We start from the raw sequence: 16,818 nt of genomic DNA, 5'->3' as shown, positions 1-16,818 counted from the left end.
TTATCACATTATAAATTACTGTTAACTGCAGCTTTCACAGACCTCTGAGAAGGCTCTAAAATTGCCCTTTTTTTGGCACAAGCACACTCACAGACATTTCAAATCGTTTGGAATACACATTCTCATGCTTACAGAGGAAATGTTACCCCAATAGTTCTGTATTATTTTTAAATTATTTTCTATTATTGTATATTATTTTACGCACTCATAAATTAAGCAAAGTTTGAAATAATCAAACCACACTCAGAAGCCTTAATTTTCTCAAGAAATATTTTTACAAAAAGTTAGAAAAATGAAAAAATACATTCTAAGATGCCCTAGTTGCTTTGGTTCATGACACATCTGATATTTGCTAAGATGCAAATACTTCTCTAACCAAGCACAATTCTGGCTGCAATATGTGTACAGATGACCAAATATACCCAAAGCCTGAATCTTTAATGTCCTCCTTTCAATAATTCCAATGTTAAGTGCACGGCTTTTACTGAATGCATGCAACTAAGAGAGACAATGTTGGAAGTATGCCTGCCGAGGTAGCTAAAAATAAGCCAGGGTTTCAAAGCTTCTGTAAGATCTGCTGTTTATAGTAACCTAACAACAACAACAGTAGATGGCACTCAAAGCAACTTGTATGTCTTTGTGAAACAGAGCAAATGGTACATACCTCCATCATGTGAGTTCAGCACATTCAAAGCATATGCCATTGCATTTGAAAAGGTCGTGGCTTCCTCCTTGCTTGCAAAATTCAACCCGTATACCTGGCGAGCATCACGCCATTGGTGGAAGGTAGGTGTAGCTTGATTGTATTTCAGTCCCTTGACGATGGAATAATTTATGACAACCTACAAACAAATGTAGATTATATCTTGAGAATTGCATCCGTCTTGTGACTGTAAATGTAGTGCATTATTTAGTTTAGATAACTCTATAACAGTGAAAACAAGCATAAGCTGTAAATTCAGCATTTGGTACTCTGAAATTCATTCCATCAATAGAATAGGCCAAATTACAATGATTGTGGCTGTCAGTTTCTATCTCAGCTACTCCAGGACTTATGTGGAGCCTTTATAAGTCTGGAACATGCTGAGCTATTGATGCTGGCACATATGTTGATACTCCATTATGGGAACAGGAGAGTCTTCTCTTGCTGGGATTTACCAGCATTACAATAGAGAATCTGGCACTCTGATCATTTACCACTGAGACCTTCATGGTATTCAAGAACTCATTAAGTGCAATAGAGATTTTTGACTGAGGATTAGGGTTTTTTTTTAGTTATTTTATTTTAATCTTTTAAAGTATTTTTAGTCTTACTGGGCTTTATTGATTCATTATTTACACAATTATTATTTATAAAGTTACTTACAGGCATTTCAATTGCTTTTAAACAAATGGACTATTAGAAACATTTAACACTTCTAAAATAGCCTCACAGGTTTTCCCCCAGCTTTGCCTCCTCTTGTCAAAGGCAGCCAAGGTTTTGCAGGTTTGAGAAAATGGCTTCAGTCTACTGGCCCCTGAGGCCACACTATATCTTGATAAATGCCGCCGGAATTCCATAGGGTCAGTGCATCTGGCCCAGGTAAGTGTGGGCAAGCTAGATCCAGCATTATTCCAGCATAATTCAGAGGCTGAGTACAATGCACTAAAGCATGCTTAACTCCAGAGGTTAGGGTCGAATTTTCAGTCAAATCTTACCAGATTATTGATTAAGGTATGAATACTGACAGGACTGAGGAGATAACTCATTGATCTTCTTAGAGACAGTAGAAGGGATCTTTTCCATTTCTGAGAGATGTGATTACTGCTTAATGTATCATTTGAAAGCAACCTCAGGACCACATTGCACTGACAGCTTAGATTTTTATTCTCAAGTCACTGGAGCGGCATTTGAACCCACAATTTTCACTCTGAGGCAAGAATGCTATAAATTGAATTATGACTCACACAAAAATAAGACTTTCAGGTACATACTAATATTTTATACATATAGTATAAGTTAAAAGTAACATAATACATATTTATCATATAATAGCCAATACTAAAAATCAAACAGGATGTCAAGGTTCTTAATACCCACTGTAAGCTATATAGGACCCTGGTCAGACCCCACTTGGAGTACTGTGCTCAGTTCTGGTCACCTCACTACAGGAAGGATGTAGAAGCCATAGAGAGGGCGCAGAGGAGATTTACATGGATGTTACCTGGATTGGAGAGCATGCCTCATGAAAACAGGTTGAGTGAACTTGGCCTTTTCTCCTTGGAGCAACAGAGGATGAGAGGTGACCTGATAGAGGTGTGATCGTGTGGATAGTCAGAGGCTTTTCCCCAGGGCTGAAACGGTTGCTACAAGAGGACACTGGTTTAAGGTGCTGGGGAGTAGGTACAAAGGAGATGTCAGGGGTAAGTTTTTTTTACTCAGAGAGTGGTGAGTGCATGGAATGGGCTGCTAGCAACAGTGGTGGAGGCGGATACGATAGGGTCTTTTAAGAGACTTTAGGATAGGGACATGGAGCTTAGAAAAATAGAGGGCTATGGATAAGCCTAGTAATTTCTAAGGTAGGGACATGTTTGTGGGCTGAAGGGCCTGTATGTGCTGTAGGTTTTCTATGTTTCTAATGTATATCCCCAGAAGATGGACAATCCTAGAAATTCATTGACAACTGCAGAAAGTGTTAATTTGGTTGTTGTGTTGTGCACAAATGATCTATTTGATAATGTGCCTACCATTTGCAAATACAGTAACACCCAAGATACAGAGATTGAGTGCTTCTGAATATGCCTTCACATGAGGTGTCAGTGCAGATTGTGCAAAAGAGAACAGGGGGCAAGGTCTAGGAGAGGCCAGTGATGAGGGAAGAGGGTCATTGATCTGGAGGGATGACTGGGCTAGGGTCAGATATTAGCAAGTGATATATCAGAGGCCTATAATTGGCAGTCGGTGGGAGGGGTGAAACTAGCATTCGGATTGGTTAATGCAGTCTAGGTGTTGGGTGAGCGTGATAGGTTTGAGGGGTCTGGGAAATAACTACCTTGGGCTGGAGGGGCCCCAAAGGAAAGCTGGTTAGCAAATAAATTAAAGTCGAGCAGGCCAGACCAGGACAGCTGAGAGCTACTCAAGGAGGACATTTTCAAATTGAGCAGCTCTAGACCAAGCAGAGCAGTTAAAACCTGGTTGGCCAGAGTTTTACCAACGACAGGTGTGTTTCATAATTTCATGACCTAGATTTTCCCAGCGATGCTCTGATTCCATGTTTCTCAGACTGGGGGATGAGTCTTCCTAGCCCACACTCCATGTCCAAGTGGACCAGCATGTAGGCAATGAGCAATGCAACAAAAAATCAGTGGGTGGCATGATTTGACCTGGACGCCAACGTAATTATGGTCCACTCAGAATTATGGATTTTATTTGCTTAGCAGTGAAAAATGGCCATCCCCTCACTGCTCACCAAATCTCACCTTTCCAGTCCTACCAGTACTGTAGCCCTGTGCTACTCACTATATGTTTGGAAAGTTGTCAGGTCAAAAGTTAAATAATACTGATGGCTGTCAAAGCTTCCAGGCAGACTTCCACTGAGGATGCTCATGAAATTGTAAAACTTTCAATTCCACTTTGGAATGATAATTCCCAAAGATTCTCTGCTAAATCAGTTCCTTAGTGCTATTAAAAACAAAATTAATTAAAAGCAGAACTGCATGTTTAAATGTGATTAAATGACAGAGCTGAACTTTTAGAGGACAGCTTTCCAAGCACACAGTCCAGGCGAAATTTAAAAGAAGAACACTGTTAGGAATTAAGATGCCCTCAACTTAGTTTCTTGAATTATGTCTATTCTGCACCATAGCACATTCCTGTGAATAATTTTAAATTTGTGCACAACAAAAAAATTAACTATGAAATGGTGATATTACTGGTAGATACAGTCTGTCACTAAAAACAATTCAATGAAAAAGAAAATTATGAGTCAGAAATGGACCAAGTGAAAATGAGAGCAGGGAGGAAATTGGGAGCAAAAGTAATGAAACATGGTCCATCTATGACTCTTCTTAAATTTAAATTTTATTTACAGCGTGGTAACAGGCCCTTCCAGCCCAACGAGTCCACGCCGCCCATTTTAAACCCAAATTAACCTACCCGTACGTCTTTGCAGCATGATTTGACCTGGACACCAACATAATTATGGTCCACTCAGAATTATGGATTTTATTTGCTTAGTAGTGAAAAGTGGCCATCCCCTCACTGCTCACCAAATCTCACCTTTCCGGTCCTGTGCCCACCAGTACTGTAGCCCTGTGCTACTCACTATATGTTTGGAAAGTTGTCAAGTCAAAAGTTAAATAATACTGATGGCTGTCAAAGCTTCCAATTTCTTGGTTTACCTCAGAGGATAGGTTTGCCAGCAATATCCATTACAAGCCAACAGAGTCCCACAGTTATTTTAATTATACATGCTCCCACTATGCCTCCCTTTCATTCTCTCAATTCTTCTCTCCAACATATCTGCTCTGATGCCAAGACTTGCCAAGTTTGTTCTTCTTTTCGCTTAACCACAGCTTTCCCTCTACCATAGAGGGCATTGCTCTCAACAGAGCATCTCATCTATATCTTGCACCTCTGCTCTCACCTGATCTCCTTCCAGCCCAAGCAAGGATAGTGTTCCCCTTAATATTGTATCAACTTCCACATTCACCAAATCATACTTTAGAATTTAGAGTCACAGAGTCATACAGCACAGAAATAGGTCCTTCCACCCAACTAGTTGTGCCAATCAAGATGCCCGACCAAGCTTGTCCCATTTGCCCGTGTTTGGCACATACCCTTCCAAACCTTTCCTGTTCATGTACCTGTCCAGCTGTCTTTTAGAATTTGTTAGTGTACCTGCCTTAACCACTTCCTCTGGAAGCTCATTTCATATATGTATCACCCTCAATGTAAAAAAGTTGCCCCTCAGGTTCCTATTAAATCTTTCACCTCTCACCTTAAACCTATGCCCTCTACTTCTTGATTAACCAAACCTGAGAAAAAGTCTGAGTGCATTCACCCTATCTATGCCCCTTATGATTTTATACACCTCTATAAGATCACTGCTCCAAGGAAAAAAGCTCTAGTTTGTCCAACCTCTCCCTATAACTCAGTCCCTTGAGTCCTGGCAACATCCTCGTAAATCTTTTCTGCACTCTTTCCAGTTTAATAACATCTTTCCTATGGCAGGGTGACCAAAACTGAACATAATACTCCAATTGCAGCCTCACCAGCATCTTGTACAACTGCAACATAACATCCCAGCTTCTATACTCAGTGCACTGACTGATGAAAGCCAGCATGCCAAAAGCCTTCTTCACCAGCCTGTCTAGTTGTGACTCCACTTTCAAGGAACCACGTACCTGAACTCCAAGGTCCCTCTGTTTACAACACTCCCCAGGGCCCTTCTGTTTACTGTGGAAGTCCTACCTTGATTTGACTTTCCAAAATGCAACACCTCACACTTACCTGAATTAAAATCAATCTGCTATTCCTCGGCCCACTTACTGGATCAAGACTCCCCTGTAATCTTTGATAACCTTCTTCACTATCAGCGATACCACCTATTTTAGTGTCACCTACAAACTTACCATCCATGCCTTGTACATTCTCATTCAAATCTTTGCTATAGATGACAAACAACAATGAACCCAGCACTGACTCCTGAGGCACACCACTAGTCACGGGCCTCCAATCTGAGGAACGACCTTCCACCATTACCCTCTGCTTCCTTCCATCAAGCCAAATGTATATCCAATAAGCCAGCTCTCCCTGGATTCCATGTGATCTAACCTCCAGGGATTCGCTTGATCCCAGCAGCCTATATGTAAACCAGGCTCCTTCTTTTTCCTGGCCAGGGCCTCAATATCTCTTGTCATCCAGGGTTCCCTACTCCTATTAGCCTCACCCTTCACTTTAACAGGAACGTGTAGACCTTAAGATCTCACTATCTCACTTTTAAAAGTCTCACACTTGCCAGAGGTTTCTTTGTGCGCAAACAAGTCCCATCGATTTTCCTTGCTCCCTGCTGTGCTCCTGCCTGTCTTGCCTACACAACTTGTTGTCACGGACTTCCATATCACTTTCCAGACTCTCATTTGCCTCCTGCTGCTTAGGCTCCCACCCCCTTTCCAATCTGGTTTAAACCCTCCCTACCAGCTGCCAGCTCCAATGAAATTCCATCACCAGACACATCTTCTTCTTCCTTCTCTTTCAGCAAGCCAAATGAACCAATTCCTTCACAACTTCTTGGTCTGCTTATCCCATGGCAACACAAGCCACACCTTTTCAGAGTTTTTTTTGTCCTATCCATCCCTCCACATCCTCTTTGCAACTTAAAGCTAATTGTTTTCTCTCTTTCCCAGTTCTGAGAAAGATCAGCTCTGTTTGTCTTTCCATGGGTCCTATTTGACCTGCTGAGTGTTTCAAGCAGCTTCTGTTTTTATTTCTAACATCTGCAGTTTCTTAGTTTCTATTTAGTAGTAAACTTGGAACATGTGGAATTTTATCCATTTAAAAAGAAAAGTTTAGTCAGAGGATACAAGTGTCAAACTCAAGATCAGCAATTACTGCCCATCTCAAATACCACTGAACGGAAAGGTTTACCATGATAATTAAGAGGACAAATACAAGTTACCTATATTGCTCAGGACTGGAATCATGTTTAGGCCAGATTGGTTAGGTTCAGCAGACTTTGTTACCTAGAAAGAATGCTATCTTATGACAATGCAGTAATTTCATAGTCACCATTACTGATACCAATTTATTAATCCCACATTTTATTTGATTGACTGAATTAAAATCCTCCAGTGCCATGATGGAATTTTAACTCAAGTCTCTGGATCAATGTGCAGGCCTCCTCATAACTATTCCAGTAATAGAAACATTGTACTACCATAACCAAAATAGGAATTCCTTTTAACTGCAAATAGTTTTGCTTCTACTTGGAACATTTTTTTAAAATACATTGCATGGATGATTTAATATGCTTTTTGTATCATGGTTTATTCCATAAATCATCCGTGAAAAGCCGATAATCTAATAGCAAAAGTGCTGAAGTATATTCACAGTTTGGCTTACCATTAACTCTTTAGCAACCCAGCTATTCTTAGGATTCATGCAAGTAACTGCCAGCCATCTAGTAGCTTTTTCAGTGTTTAAATATATTCTCCTGTCAAATTGTTCTGTTTTTTAAAAGATGTTTCCTTTTGCCTGTATGGGATGGTTCAATGAATCTAAAGTGTTGTTCACAGCCAGTTCCTAATTGCAGCCCCTTACCAAAGTTTATATTGTTAAATAATCCTGAATGATTTCATATACTTTATTGGGGTGCTTACATTGCAGGATTGTACAAGCATCTCACTCATATTTTCACAACCAGGGCATATTGAGCAACATTATTAATCAGCTGCTTGCATGTTTGATTAATGCAAAGTTAATGTACCCTCATTTTGTTTAAGGGTTGTTAATATATGTAAATAAGCTAACATTGCCTTAAGAGATTTCAGCAAGGGTGGATGTAAATATGCAGCATATTCAATCTATTTGCAACAGAGAGGATCAATGGGAGGACAATGGATATAATAGACGTCACTTATTTTAGCCTTTGGTGGATGTGTGTAGGATGTTCATGATGTTTCATTAATCATGTCTGGCAGTAAAATGGTTATGTTAAAGGAATGGTAATCTCGAGGACTGACAGTTTAAGAAAAAGGAAGAAATAATTCAAGACTGTGCATTTCTTCAATGCCTGGGGAGTGCTGCTAAATAAAGAGAAAGTGAAACTCTGGAGGCAAGAAGTTGCTTTTATGGCAGTTTTGGAGATGCTGATGAAGCAGGGATCCAATATTTCTTAGGACTGGCTCAATATCGGAGTAAGATTTCCTTTCATCTATCAAGCATGGTGAAACCATCCACAGATTTAACAAACACAGATACAATCTGTTTCTGGGAAGAACCCCAAGAAGTGGCACTGCAATAACTAAACTAGTTGTCACTAGCATACCAGTTCTTAGATACTGTCACCTTAATGAAGAGATAACTTTATAATGTGGTGCCTTGATATCTAGACTTGGAGCAACAATAGTGCAGATGGAAAACCAGCTGCCGCTATGTATTAGGGTATTAATTGAAGCAGACGGGGGTCATGCACAAATTGAGAAGGATGCATGTCAATTGTTTGCTTATAGCAATGAACACAAATGCTGGAGGAGCTCAGCAGGTCAGGCAGCATCTATGGAGAGAAATGAACAGTCAATGTTTTGGGCCAAGACCCTTCATCAGGACAGGAAAGGTAGAGGGCAGAAGTCAGAGTAAAAGGGTAGGGGGAGGAGCACAAGGTGGTAAGTCCAGGTGAAAGGGGGAAGGGAGGTAGGTGGAGGAGGGGGGTGAAAGGGAATGATGTGAGAAGCTGGGAGGTGATTGGCAGAAGAGGCAAAGGACCGAAGAAGAAGGAATCTGATCGGGGAGGACAGTAGACCAGGGAATAAAGGGAAGGAGGTGGGCAGGTTGTGAGGGTGGGGGAGGGGTAGAGAAGGGGTGAAGGGGCTACAGGAATGAGGGAAGTCAAAGGGGTGGGGGAGGAAAACAGAGAGGAGTGGTTACTGGAAGTCAGAGAAGTCGATGTTGATGCCATCAGGTTGGAGACTAACTAGACGGAATATGAGGTGTTGCTCCTTCGACCTGCAACTGGTGTCAACGTGGCAGTACAGGAGGCCATGGACAGACATGTCAGTGTGGGAATGAAAAATGGAATTAAAATGGCTGGCCACTGGGAGATCCTAGCTGTTGCGGTGGATGGAGCAAAGGTGCTCGACGAAGCGGTTCCCTGATCTGTGTCGGGTCTCACCAACGTAGAGGAGGCTGCACTGGGAGCACCGGATGCAATAGATGACACCAATAGATTCACAGGGGAAGTGCTGCCTCACCTGGAAGGACTGTTTAGGGCCTTGAATGGTGGTGAGGGAGGGGGCAGGTGTGCCACTTTGCACAGTTGCAGGGATAAGTGACTGGAGGGTGATTGGTAGGGAGGGACAAGTGGACGAGGGAGTCATGGAGAGAGCAATCCCCATGGAAAGCGGAGAGGGGAGGTGAGGGGAGGGGAGGGGAAGATGTACCTGGTGGCGGGATCCTGTTGGAGATGGTGAAAGTTGCGGAGAATAATGTGTTGGATGTGGAGGCTCGTAGGGTGGTAGGTGAGGACAAGGGGAACCTTGTTATGTTCCCCCCCCATTATGTCAGGGTGGGGGGAAATGGAGTGTGGGAAGATATGTGGGAAATGGAGGAGACGGGGGTGAGGGCTGCATTGATAGTAGTGGAGGGGAAACCCCGTTTACTGAAAAAAAAGGATATCTTGGATGTCCTGGAATGGAAAGCCTCATCATGGGAACAGATGCGGTGGAGGGGGAGGCACTGAGAGAAGGGAATGGCATCCTTGCAAGTGACAGGGTGGGAAGAGGTGTAGTCAAGGTAACTGTGGGAGTCAGTGGGTTTGTAAAAAAAAATGTCAGTAGATAATCTACTGTCTCTGGAGTAGATTATCTACTGACATCTACTCCGAGACAGTAGATTATCTACTGACATTTTCTTTTCACTCCAGAGATGGAGACAGAGAGATCAAGAAAGGGGAGAAAGGTGTTGGAGATGAACCAAGTGAATTTAAGGGCAAGGTGGAAGTTGGAGGCAAAGTTGATGACTGTCTGTCTGTCCACACTGGCATGTCTATCCACGGCCTGCTCTACTGCTACATTCAGGCCAGGCACAGGTTGGAGGAGCAACAACTCATATTCCGTCTTGGTAGTCTCCAACCTGATAGCATCAACATCGATTTCTCTAACTTCAGGTAACCACTCCTCTCTGTTTTCCCTCCCTCCCTCACTTTGCTTTCCCTCACTCCTGTGGCCCCTTACTCCTCCTCTTTCCTCTTCCCCGCCCTCACTTGTCCACCTGCCCATCTCCTTTCCTTTATTCCATGAACTACTGTCCTCTCCTATCAGATTCCTTCTTCTTCAGCCCTTTGCCTGTTCCACCTATCACCTCCCAGCTTCTCACATCGGTTCCTTTCACTCCCCCCTCCCCCACCTACTTACCTTCCCCCTCTCACCTTGTCCGACCTATCACCTACCAGCTTGTGCTCCCCCCCTGCCCTTTTATTCTGGCTTCTGCCTCTTCCTTTCCAGTCCTGAAGAAGGGTCTCGGCCCAAAATGTCAACTGTTTATTTCCCTCCAATAGATGCTGCCTGACCTGCTAAGTTCCTCCAGCATTTTATGTTTGTTGCTCCAGATTTTCAGCATCTGCAGAATCTCATGTCTCCATTTGTTTGCCTGTGACAGGTTTGAACTGGGTGGAATATAGTGAATGTTCAATCAGGTCATCAACTATTGGAAATATTTGTACTCAAACCTCTAAATATTGCTCTTAAGAGAATGCTGCTGAGATTACATATGTTTTCCTTGAAAGATGTGCACAAAAAAGAAAATATGGTATTGGCAGATACAATGAGCAGAACATGCCTGTCACCTGTGATTTTACAGGTGAGTTGGAAGAAATTGATCAGTGTGAAACACTTCCAGTTCACATATTGGGAAAGGTTTAATCATGTGACTGCAGATGATCCTGTTCAGATACTACTGCGATTAGCACGGATGAACAAGGATCAAGTCAGGAAACTTAATGTCTTAAAGAAATTCTACTATTCAATGGACAACCGCTTGTTGTATTTGCTGTGTTATGTAAAGAGCTGCATCAGTTTCACATTCAAGAGTCTCTGGCATAGAAGGTTACTGTCTTAGAGGAGGAGATTGTCTCTAATGGCCAAAAATAGCACCTGAGTTTAAATAATATATTTCTAGGTGCGATGCTTCATTGGTTCATCAAAGTTCCCTAAGTAAGGAAACTTTATTTCAATATGACATTATGAATGGGCCCTGGGTGAAAGTCAGCCCTGATGTTTATTGGTTACATGGCAGTATTTTACTTGTTGTGTATGATTATTATAGTAACTACTGTAAGCAGTGTTTTGAAATAATTGCTGAATTTGGAATCCAAGATATCCTGGTTACACATAATGGGCCCCAATTTACATCCATAGAATCTGCAGTGATTGCCAAAACATAGTGTTTTAGATACAAGACATCACCTCTACACCCACAATCAAATGGTAAAGCTGAAAATGTTGTCAAAACTCTAAAGAGACATCTCACAAAATCTGAATTTTTACCTTTGTTAGATTGGCATAATCAACCAAATAAAACTTTATGAACTTGTCCTATAGATAAACTAATGGGTCACTGCCAAAACTCTACAACAGCCTCTATATTTTATTGAGGAATTGACTGTTCTAAATGAAAGGCCTCAAATTGAGGACCGTTCTGAAATACAGGTGCCCAGTAGTTCTGTGAAATGTCTGCAATCTCTAAAGCAGGATGCAATAGTTAACTGCAGATCCCATGAGTCAAACAACAGTGAGGCATTGTCAGCTGCCAGTGCAGTTGAAGGACTAAGTGTTTAAACACTGCTTTTGTGATGGTATCTTGTTTTTGAAGTGAAAAACATGAACTATGACCTCACTGTAATATCATTGTAATGTTCAGTGCATCGTATGAGTAGGTTTATTTATTCAGAGGGTTCTTGGGTACATCTCTATGAAAGAAGCAAATGATGAAGTCTGTAAAATGCTCATCTCCCCATGGTTAATGTGGTTGCTTTATTTTACTTTAAAATAAAGTTGATTTCTCTTTGTAACTAACCATAGTGTGCTCATTGTTACAGAGAAAACAATTCTGGTAGCAGAGATAAAGAAATTATTCTGGGTGGGACACTTCAAAGTTCATCCTAAAGTCACTTTTGTTCACCAACTGGCCCAGTCCTCAAGAATATAGCTGCTAGATAGGGATCAGCAGGAGGCAATTACCTTCTTGAAGCCATATTCATCAATCCACAGATGTCTGAAGAGCACTACCTTGGTAGGGGTGACTATGACATATTCCTTCCGAAGATAAAGTCATGGCTTAACATTGAGGACATATTGCATTGTATTAGGTGAATAAAGATCATATCTAGCAGCTTAAAGCTGAGAATCCATGGGACATTGTGTGCCATAATCAGCAACAAAATCACTTTTAACTTCAATTTCACCTGGCATGTTACCAACTTCTCCATCATTGTGCTCGATTTTCTTTACCATTCAAGGATTTGTATTTATTTTCTATCCTTAATTGCCTCAAAATCGAATGGCTTTTCAGAAGGCAGTTGAGAGTCAAACACATTGCTGTTTCTCCGGAGCCCTTAGACCCCAAGTAGTCTTTACAGATATGGACAAGATATTTAATCTTGTGGGAAAATCTAAATCCAGGGGTTACTATTTAAAAATGAGGGTCTGTGATTAAAAATAATCAGTCTTTTTCCCAGGGTAGGGGTATCTAAAACTAAAGGGCATAGATTTAAAGTGAGAGGGGAAAGATTTAAAAAGGGACCCGAGGGGTAACTTTTCCACAGAGGCAGTGGATATATGGAATGAGCTGCCAGAGGAAGTGGTAGAGGCAGGGACAATTACGAAGTTTAAAGGACATATAGACAGGTACATTGATAGGAAAAGTTTCAAGGGATATGGGCCAAACGCAAGTAGTTGGGACCAGCTCAGATACTTCTTCAGCATGGATGAATTGGGCTGAACAGCCTGTTTCTGTGCTGCACAACTCTGAATTTGACACTATTTGGCTCTGGATCAAGTTAACAAAAACAGATTACAGGTTTTAATTAAGTGGGAGGTAACAATCCAACTATACTAATATCCAGCAATTACTAAAGAGAGAAGGCTAAAAAAGCTCTCTAAATATTCAATGTATTTACATTGGTTAATCTCCAAAAATTAACATTCTGTGGATTACCATTCCAGAAACTCAACCAGAGCAATCTCACAAATGCCAGGAAACCTAGAGCAGATCAGATATTGGATATTCGGTAATGAATGGCTTGGCTAATTCTCCAGGTTTCTGTACCACCTACACAGAATTTTCTCCACTCACCTGGCTGAGAATTACTTAAACAGCACTCAGGAAATTCACTACCAACCCAGACAATGCAGTCCAAACCCACCCAGCAACTTACCCATCTACTTTCTCCACCAGAGGCAATGAGGCTGCTGTGTATACTATACAGTATGCACTGGTAACAATTTGTAAAGGCTCCTTCGGCAGCACTTCTAAATCACAATTGCCAGAGAACTTATGCAGATTGTTGAGATAAATCAGTGTTGCTACATCACTCATTTCCATCATTCTACTTTATTCAACATTGTGAGCAAGCTTTGGAATATTTGAACATCTGCCTCAACACTTTCCTATGCATACTTCCCCAATGCCAACTATTGTTCTCCCGGTCACAGAACTGAGCATTAGAAGAGGTATGTCCTCAGTTCCACAAATCCCACTGACATCTACATTCAATATGTAGTTTGGCAGTTTAAATATATCCTGCGCTGGTGAGTGAAGAGTCTGATATACTTAATAGAATTTGGTACAGAAGCCACTTCCTTTCTGGCATGGTGTACACTCAAATTGGCACCCTCTATATTGACTTTAAAAACTGACAGGATTTTTGTGGTCATTCCCAAAAGGATCAGCTGTTCCAATATTGGCATAAGCAGAGGACTACAGGGGGGCTGAGACAAGCAACAATGAAAATTCAGGCCAGTAATCAGCAATGATCCATAACAATACATTATTAGCTCCTTCAATTACTTCTTTCTTTAAGGTGGAATCGCGGCTTCTCACTGCATTATCTATTTGAAATCTACTGTAGAGTATTCAGCATAATTGTAAAGGAAACATCAAAAATTTGTCTCCTTGCCTACAACTGAAATAGTCTATTAAACTTGTGAAATTATCTAATTAACGAGATAATTTATTGAACAATAATATCTGGAGTGCTTAGAACAATAAAAAAGTTGGCAAATATTTTTCAGATAAACATACTGTGCAACTGCAACCATAAGTAAAGCAGCAACTTTCCAGTGACCTTTGCCAAGCCACAGGCCTAAATAACATTGCTCAATCTTATAATGTTTATACATGTTCTGTGAAAATACAACTTCTCTTTCAGAAAATGCACATTAAATAAAGAACAGCTCTACTCCATTAATAAGCATATGGTCTATTTATGCAGGATATTGGAGAGGAACGTATTTATCAACCACACATATTTAAAGGAGAATGTTGTGGCAAACAGGCCTCCAACATAATGACAACATAACCTAAGAATGTGAAGGCTTCTCATTATTTCTTTTGCGATGTCCTTGTTATACACAACAAACAGAAGACACTGTCTGAAACATTACCAGAAATTTTTAGACATAACTCCAGAATGGTTAGATACAAAGGTATATACAAAATAATGATTATGTATGCATCATTTATTAAATGATAGTTGATGAAGAATCATTTTTTGGATCAAGAGTATAATAGCCAAGAAGTTCTAGCCCTGAATGTCTTTGGGAGGTTGTAGGTAAAGGAATCTCACTAAATTCATTCTACTTACCCAGTCAATATATTCATGGCTATGACACTGTTGAAATGAAAATTATAAACTGGTCTTTGGTATTACCTTCCCATTCTTTAAAAAGCCTTAGAATTCCAACCAGGGTAATGCAATCAACCCCATCGCCAGCTTACTTAAGTTAGGATATGTGTGTTATATGTGCAAGGAAAAGCTTAAATATCTATTGGTGATTCAGTAGCATATTATTTTAGGGATTGAATTGGGGGTGGGGAGGTTGTGATTGGAAGTGAAGAGTAAATCTTCAAAATGCAAGAGATGAGAAAACTTTCTTAATTGATGTGTGCTACAGACTAAATGTTCTCAGGGGATTGGTCTCCCAATGGTCTATACCATGATATTCTGCCTCCAAAGCACTGAGGCTACATCCTTCAAAAGGCCGCATGTCCCAGCTTTACCCAAAGAAAAAAAGTGCAGGAGAGGAGACAGAGAAACAACAAATGCTGGAAATGTGAGAAGAGTGCTGGATAATTTGAAATTGTTGAATTAAATTTTGAGTCTGGTAAGGTTGTAAGATCTCAAGTTGGAAAATGAGGTGCTGTTCTTTGGGTTTCGTTGGTACAGTTCAAGAGGCTAAAGGCTGAGAGGTCAGAATACAAGTAGGATGGAGAATTAAAATAGGTGTTACCCTTGTGGACTGAATAGAGGTAATCTGTGTTTGGTTTTCCCAACAAAGAGGAGATCACATCATGTGCAGTAAGTGCTCCAATTTTAAATTGGAAGCAATAAAAGTAAATCACTTCTTCACCTGGAAGGAATGTTTGAAGTTTGTAAGTCCATAAGTTGTTAGTGAATATTTAACATTTTTGTAATATTGAAAACACACCTGCAGTGGAATTAGATATACTAACGCCTGGAATGGTAACGTTTCCATTATTTACAGACTTACAAACATACCTTGACAATACTTCCTCCTTTTTTGCTTCCTGTAACGACTCCAGTCCATTCTCTCAGTTTCTCCCATCTGTTCTGATGTCTTGTTAAGTATGTAATCCTGGTTTCCTTCAGGATTACATACTCAACTCAGCAATCTAGATGAACATTTTATTCAGGCTTGTATGGTACATGTACAGCAGTGGTTTAACTTTTTACCATACCACTTTATTTTTATGCAATAAGGGAACAAAATTATTATACCTCAAATATATATCACACTGGTAAGGCTACATTTGGAATGCTACATGCCTTTTGTGTACCCTATCAAAAGGACCAAAGTTCAGTACAGAGAAGACTGTATAAAATCAGTTTAAAAGTACAATCACTGAAGCAGAGCTGTCAGAACTGAGTGTCTTAAGCAGAGGAAAGGGACAGAGGAAAAGTTTTCTCCTCACAAGATTTAGAACATAATAATTCTGAGAACTGGATGAATATCAGATTATGAATAGAACTAAATTAGGATAGGAAATGATTGTAGAATTAGTTTTACTTGCATGATTCAGCAAAGGAATCAACAATGGCTTGGAGCTCAGCCTCCAAGAATGCAGATACACAAGCAATGTTTACTGTAACTCAATGATTAGAAGTTGAATGGTAATGGTTTCGGAGTTCAGGCAGTGAAGGTTGGATAGTTTCCTGCTCGTCCTATAGCTTAACTCCACTCCAGTGTGGAATGTGTTGGAGGTTGGGTAGCAGAAAAGATTGAGAAGAGAGTTGGTGTGATGACATAGCTTTGCTTGATTCCAGTCTGCACTATCACTGGGTCTGTGGTGAATACATTGGTGGGGATCATGGGCTGTATGTCAATGTACACAGTCAGGTTCCAAGTGTACAAGAGTATGGGTCTTATACCAAACATTTGGAAAACAAAGATCCTTCACCCTGTGCAACAATCAAGATCCATGATGAGACCTAAGTCAATGTGACTCACTTCTCATTCCTCAGGAACCATCTCTCAGACATTGATGATGAAATCCACCATTGCCTTTGGCAACCCAAGGAAAGTGTGTTCAAAGACTAAAATCCACAAACCTGACTACCAACTCACAGTCTACTGAGCAGCTATAATTTTCCTTCTCCTCCAGCGTGATTCGGAGAAATAGATGACAGACAGTGGAGAAAACAGTGGAGAAGTAACACCAAGATTCTCCAAATCCATTGCAGATGGTGAACAAATGCCAGTCCTCTCAAGGCTAATGTGCCCTGCTTTGAGTCTCTGATCGTGGTCAACCACTTTGATGGTGAGCCATGTCATTCTCATGCCTGAATCAAACTCCTGAAATAAACACTCTACTCTGAGCTCTAC

At 40.8% G+C, this 16,818-nt stretch overlaps 1 protein-coding gene across 6 annotated transcripts in view; it reads right to left on the bottom strand.

Moving 5' to 3' along the window:
• LOC127573799 (ena/VASP-like protein) overlaps positions 1-16,818 on the bottom strand; it is a 172,307-nt gene that overhangs the window by 54,675 nt on the left and 100,814 nt on the right. For all 6 annotated transcript variants that reach the window (XM_052022323.1, XM_052022331.1, XM_052022308.1 and 3 more), the window contains one exon: positions 665-842. In XM_052022323.1, coding sequence (XP_051878283.1) covers positions 665-842 — 178 coding nt within the window. The remainder of the gene's footprint in view (positions 1-664; positions 843-16,818) is intronic.

Source organism: Pristis pectinata, chromosome 1 (genome assembly GCF_009764475.1).
Source record: "Pristis pectinata isolate sPriPec2 chromosome 1, sPriPec2.1.pri, whole genome shotgun sequence".
Classification (NCBI taxonomy): Eukaryota; Metazoa; Chordata; class Chondrichthyes; order Rhinopristiformes; family Pristidae; genus Pristis; species Pristis pectinata.
This window is presented reverse-complemented; position numbering and strand designations above follow the sequence as displayed.